We start from the raw sequence: 6,817 nt of genomic DNA on the forward strand, positions 1-6,817 counted from the left end.
CATGTTTAATTGGAATTGATTGTATGATCTTATTTAAATAAACTTATATTTTATTTTAATTATGATCTTGTATTAAGACTTATATTTATTAATGTCAACTACAATCAGTTACTGTTCTACAACATACAGATGTATGGGGAGATTCTCGATGTTGGGATACTTCTGGAGCCTAATACGGGTACTTATATGTGCACAGGTTACGCAATCCTCAATGTTTTCTCCCAAGAACACATATTTGAGCCATTGACACACTTGATTCCGTGGGATGAACGTCGGGAACAAGGTTTTTATGCAGTATGGAACCAGATGCCCCACTATTGTCGATATTGACATGAAGAAGGACATGTGGTAGTCAATTGTCCTAAACGTCGAAACCGCCATACTTGTTGGAACTGCGGAGAAAATGGGCATATGGCCGTTTCTTGTACTCGAGACAAACCCTCTAAACGCGCTCGTAAACAGCCAGAGACCGCACCAATGGTCCAGCCTATTGTAGCACAAGCCGCAGTAATAGATCATGTCGATGTTAACGAAGAAGTTATGGAAACATCCTCACCACTTACAGACTCCGTGCCTCCCGTCGAGGTACCCACAGTACCTGAAGAGGTTATAACTCCAAATCCGACAATCGTGGCAGCTACCACTCCTACACCCATCACTATTGCCACCAAGCCTAGTTCGAAACGTCTTCGGACGCTGGCTAAATGAAGTGTTTTAAGTATAAAAATATGAACAAAGAAGAATTAACAAGACCGAACAATAGTTCTAAAGTCAAATACTTTTATTAAAGAAAGATTCCAAGGCTATTTACAGTGGGTGAAAAAACTCTAAAAACGTCAGATATTTTTTCAGTTTTTAGCCTCTGTGAGCATACACAGCGACTTAGATCAAGCAAAAACTTTATGACATACTTGTTGGGATGTCTATTACATCTCATGAATTTTTTAACCTCAGATACTTATTTAACAGTCCGCAAAAGCGGTGGAAATGTTGTGGGTTTATTTTTAGAGTTTTTTCCCTTTACTTTTATTATATTATAGATGACTTAATACCGAGTAGATCCACCTTTGGCATCGATTACTGCCTTAATACGTGCAGGCATAGTGTCAATATACCTTCTGCAAACTTCTTTATCAAAGGAGTTCCATTCCTTTTCAACTCTTTCCCACAATTCATGGACGCCTTTGGCTTTCTTGTCATATAACGATAGCTTCAACTTCAAATTATGCCAAAGATGCTCAATAGGATTAAGATCAGGACTTTGAGCTGGCCAGTCGTCAATGTAGTTCACCTCATTAGCTTGTAACCATTGGACGGTTGACTTGGAACGATGCTTTGGGTCACCATCCTGCTGAAAATACGCAGTAGACCAATCCATATTATAGTACTCCATTATTTCCCGAAGTGTTGTGTCCAATATATGTTGGTAAAGATCCGAGTTCATAGTTCCATCGTATATCTGACAGGAGTATCCGGGTCCCTCATACGTCATGCACCCCCACATCATCAAACTACCGCCCCCATGCTTAACAGTTACGTCAATATGATGAGGTTTAAGAGGGTCCCCTGGTCTTGACCAATAGTACTTACACCCATCAGAGCCCCAAATGTTCACTTTTGTTTCATCAGAGAATACTACGCGTCGCCATTCATCCGTAGTCCAGTTTTGGTGCTTCTTGGCCCATGCTAGCCGTCTCTTCATGTGCTTTGCGGTTAACAAAGGCTTTTTGACCTTAATCGCAGCAAAGAAGTTCATCGATTTCAACACATTTATAGCGGTTTTATATGATATGTAATATCCAAGCTCCATGAGTTTGCCATGTACTTCCCTTGCAGTCTTGAGTTGGCCTTGTACAGCTTGAAGTTTAATGAACCTCTTCGTCTGAGCGGACACAACCATAGGTCTACCACCAAGTCGACGCTGTCGGTTTGGGAAAAACTTGTTCGCATAGTTATTAACTGTTGCATACGTAACCCTAAAGCGGTTCGCAACCTCCATGGAGTCTTTTCCAGCAAGTAGAGCGGACTTTATATCGTTTTTGATGTCAGCAGAGAGAGATTTAGGCATGATTGAGGTGTTTAAGATATTTAAAAATTAAATGGAAAAAATTAAGAAAAAAAGAGAAAAGCGACTCCTTTTATTCTTTTGGAGCCTTTATGAGTCATAATAAGTCATTAAAAGTCCGAGGAGTCTGTCGGTCGGTCCGTGTATCCGACATTTATGGAAGTGAAAAAACTCTAAAAATAAACCAGTCTTCTTCTAGCAGTTGTTTTCGGATGAATAACCATCATCTGAGATTGAAAATTTGTCATACTATTTTTTATTTTTAGTGCTACATATATGCAAAATTTCAAGGCGATACACCAATTTGGTAGAACATAACAATCAAAAACGCTGATAACATCATAAGGTTTTTAGAGTTTTTTCACCCACTGTATATTAGTTTGAGCTAGACCTGAGATTAAATGACAAGAGATAGTTACGACCGATATGATTTGACATGTATAAGAAAAATTTTATAAACTGATGTAAATAATCAACTGTTGAGATGAAAGTGAAGCTTGGCTGTTCAGGGCAGTTGGTAATTATCAGGATCTATTCTTATTCAAACTCATTTGTAAAGATTTAGCTTAGAATGATAAGACTGTTATCTTATTGACATGTCAAAACATGACAGAAGGGTTTTGTGAGGCACTGTAGTAGTTGAATAAAATATTGGATAAAGTAAGTTCCAAATAGAGTAGCTAATTCGAGTTATAAGTTCGCTTGTGTAGAGTGACCACCAGATCTTGTTAAGTAGATCAGACTGATTTGAATAAAAGTAAAAGTAATGTGTAAAAGATAAAATAAAAAAAGGAGATTACAATGAAGTATACGATTCAAGGGATTATTGATTCTTCCTATTTACAGTGGGTCAAAATACCTCACAAACGTATGATAATTTTTACTTATTTTTGATGAAATTCCATGAAAAATTGGCTCAATCATTTCAAATTTAAAATATAAAACCATCCATGTGCACACTAATATGCGACGAAATTTTAAACTCGGACAATTAGTTGAGATCTATTAAGAGACAGATACTTAAGCTCGGTCTATTTGTGAGGTATTTTGACTTTATTAATATCTAGCTGATCGGCCCTTTTCAGCAATGACAGCTTGTATTCTTCCTGGCATACTGTCAATATACTTTAAACATTGATCTTTAGTAAATGAATTCCATTCCTTTTCCACACTCTGCCACAGTTCGTGCATGCTTTTTGCTCTATTTTAGTACATGCTTAGCTTCAGCTTGAGATGATGCCATATATGCTCGATTGGATTCAAATCAAGACTTTGGGATGGCCAGTCATCAATGTAACACATGTTGTTATCTCCCATATACTGTTTTGTTGACTTTGATCGGTGTTTTGGGTCGTTTTCATGTTCAAAAATGGATGATTTCCAAGCTAGGCCATAGTACCCGAGCGTGTCTTTAAGGCTTGTGCCAAGGATTTCTTGGTATACCTCTGAATTCATGGTGCCATCATATACCTGACATACATACCCGGGTCCCTCACTGGTTAGACAGCCCCACAACATGATACCACCACCGTCATGCTTCACTGCAACTTCAATGTGAGGAAACTAAAGACGATCTCCATTACGTTTCCAGTAGTATTTGTTGTAGAACAGAGTCTGATCATAACGGACATTGAATAATCGCAGCTAAAAGAAGTATATTAAAATTGATAACAGATAATAATTTAAATCTTTATTAAATAAAATATATTCTTCTTCTTTTTATATAAAGCTATCACTATTAGATTCATTCTATAAAGTAAACATGAACAATAAATAAGTCATGATCTTTACTATTCATCATTTCTGTAAATGAATAATAATGGATCAGGTACCTAGTCAACTTTGATCTGACTGGAGGCATTTCATATAAATATATCTTTCCTCTCAATGAAGACGGAACAATTCCCCCAGATCAGTTAAAGAACAATAAGATCTATAAAAACAACGAATTAAAAATTTTTATAATCGATTCAGTGATCATTCTTCAATCAAACGTGTCAATGATTGGATCTACGCTCATAACTACTCATTTACCCGCCAACTGATAGAAGAATATAAATGGTAGACTTTGTAATGATTTCTTTTTAACAATGAAGATTGTCTTAATAAAGTTCAGTCTCAAAAAGTATTCTTTGGTTTATCTTTGTTATTACCTTTACCAGAACATAACAAATATAAGATAAAAAGGAAACTTGACAATCGATAAGACTCTTGAACCTCTTTATTGAGTGAAGACAGGAGAGAGAGCTCATTAAAGACAAACTACGTCTTATTTTATAAAATTAATAATTGAGGAACCGAAGTTGCAATGTAAATTGCTAAAGTTGTTTATGAGTACTGATGACTACATAACACGTAGTGTTATATAGGGTAGCTTTAAATTATATGACATGGAGATCTTGAGTAATTTCACACGATATTCGAGTATTTAATAAGTAAATTACGACACCGTGATTGGATATCATTGCTAATAATAATATCTCAGTCAGGAAAAATGTTTACGTGATTAATGATGATCCGGTAAGTAATTGTCATTCCTTATTCAACATGCTCATATCATCAATAAATTATATTACAACCATGTCATCTTATTTGACTATGTGAAGTTAATATGAATAAAGCTTAATATAAAAATCTAATCAAAGTCTTTTATTGATCTGTGTTGGGAATAATGTTATAAATGATTCCAAGTTATGTCAACATATTATTTAGGATCGTATGAGATTCCTTTTACTAAAATAAAGTGACTATAATCTTATGTATCCTTAGGACTTAATGCAAGGTTATAGTTAAAATAAGATAAAATACATGTTTATTTGAACAAACATGCTTTAATTAATTCCAAGTAAAAATATTTTTTTAGAATATATATTATATAAGTAATCGTTCTTTATGAAGCGTTTCTAAGTATAAAAACAAGTTAAAGAAGAATCAACAAGACCGAACAATAGTCCTAAAGTCAACTGCTTTTATTAAAGAAAGACTTCAAGGCTATCGACATCAGTTTGAGCAGGATCTGAGAATAGGGGACAAAAATGTTTACGATCGATATAATTTGACACGTAGAGGAAGAGTTTTATAAACCGATGTTATTAACCAACTACTTACATATAGACTGAAACATATTATTAAGAATACAGACTACTTATCATGATCAATTCTTATTCAAGCTCATTTGTGAAGATTTAGTCTAGTGCCATAAGGCTTTATCTTATTGACATGTCAAACATGACAATGTAGTCGACTTTGGTTTTTTGTGTTTTGAGAACATAACATGCAAACGTTTTTTTAGCTACATAGGATTTAATTAATCCTTTCTCTACGCCTGTGTTGAGGCCATACTTCCAATCAATTTTCTTGCCCTCATTTTTTTCTATGTACTCTTCTACATATTGCACTGCTGATACATCAAAAACACTGGCGCATGTTGATGATATGCTAGGAAGTTCTTCCATGGGGGTCACACTTTCTGGACAATCACTTTTCTCAACCAAAGCAGCCTCATACTTACGTTTCAACCTTACTGAATAGCTTATACCACCTTCAATAGATAACAAAGCCTTTGCAACTTCAGCTGACGTACTCAAAATACAATCCTTGATCTTTTATATTGACGCTCGTGTGCTTCTGAAGTTACAGAGGGGATTCCATCGTCGTTTTGCTAGCATTGTTGGCATTATTACAAACACCTCTTGCAATTGAATACAAGGATTGTATTGTAACATCATCCCATCTTTTTAAAGACATAATACATCTTTCACCGTATGTCATGAACATGGTCAAAGACCCAGAAAAAGGCAGGAACTTCAAAAAAAAGGGGGTAGTGAATGCTTGGCTTGAAGTTGTCCAAAAAACCTGCTGGTGAAAATGTACTGATACAAAAGGTTAATAAGATAGGATGTGTTTTGTATCGACAGCAAACATGGAATCAATAAATAGCATCTTAACTCATACTAACATCAGACAGGACCTACTGAAATTCCACAACAGTTGGCGATAGCTCTTTTTTTTTTTTTTTTTGGTTGATCGAACTTGGCATCAGTAGCGTATTTGTCATGTTTGACATGTCAATAAGATAAAGCCTTATGGCACTAGACTAAATCTTCACAAATGAGCTTGAATAAGAATTGATCATGATAAGTAGTCTGTATTCTTAATAATATGTTTCAGTCTATATGTAAGTAGTTGGTTAATAACATCGGTTTATAAAACTCTTCCTCTACGTGTCAAATTATATCGATCGTAAACATTTTTGTCCCCTATTCTCAGATCCTGCTCAAACTGATGTCGATAGCCTTGAAGTCTTTCTTTAATAAAAGCAGTTGACTTTAGGACTATTGTTCGGTCTTGTTGATTCTTCTTTAACTTGTTTTTATACTTAGAAACGCTTTAGTGTCGCAAAGCCTATTGACACAAGTATCTTTCCCAAGATTCAATGAGAATATAATGATGTTTATAACGTCCTGATGTTGCAATATGCCTCTCGATAATGCATCAGATCCAGATTGGTCAATAAATCCTCAGGAACTAATTTTTTTTTTTAAAAAAAATAATATCTATCAGAAAAAGATATTCATTTAAAACTAACCACTGTTAATTTTGGTTGATATTGTTTCCATGGCAAATGGTATAAAAAAAAAGCACAAAGATTTCCAATAAGCAGTAATGTAACAGAGATGTGAGAGAAAAGGAAAGAGATGTAAATAGAGCTGAGTTTTAGTCTTTACTTCTCAATTTGTATAAAAAATAGCT

At 34.9% G+C, this 6,817-nt stretch overlaps 2 protein-coding genes across 2 annotated transcripts; one reads left to right on the forward strand and one right to left on the reverse strand.

Moving 5' to 3' along the window:
- Positions 1-477: 477 nt before the first annotated feature.
- Positions 478-708, forward strand: RO3G_11243 (uncharacterized protein; the record flags this gene model as incomplete). The annotated part of the gene is made up of 1 exon (XM_067665827.1): positions 478-708. One exon carries the CDS (start codon positions 478-480, stop codon positions 706-708), a length of 231 nt encoding a protein of 76 aa, XP_067521928.1.
- Positions 709-1,045: 337 nt separating this feature from the next.
- On the reverse strand, positions 1,046-2,068 carry RO3G_11244 (uncharacterized protein; the record flags this gene model as incomplete). Its single annotated transcript, XM_067665828.1, has 1 exon — positions 1,046-2,068. One exon carries the CDS (start codon positions 2,066-2,068, stop codon positions 1,046-1,048), a length of 1,023 nt encoding a protein of 340 aa, XP_067521929.1.
- Between the last annotated feature and the right edge of the window lie 4,749 nt (positions 2,069-6,817).

The sequence above is a fragment of the Rhizopus delemar genome, genomic scaffold (genome assembly GCF_000149305.1).
Source record: "Rhizopus delemar RA 99-880 supercont3.9 genomic scaffold, whole genome shotgun sequence".
Classification (NCBI taxonomy): Eukaryota; Fungi; Mucoromycota; class Mucoromycetes; order Mucorales; family Rhizopodaceae; genus Rhizopus; species Rhizopus delemar.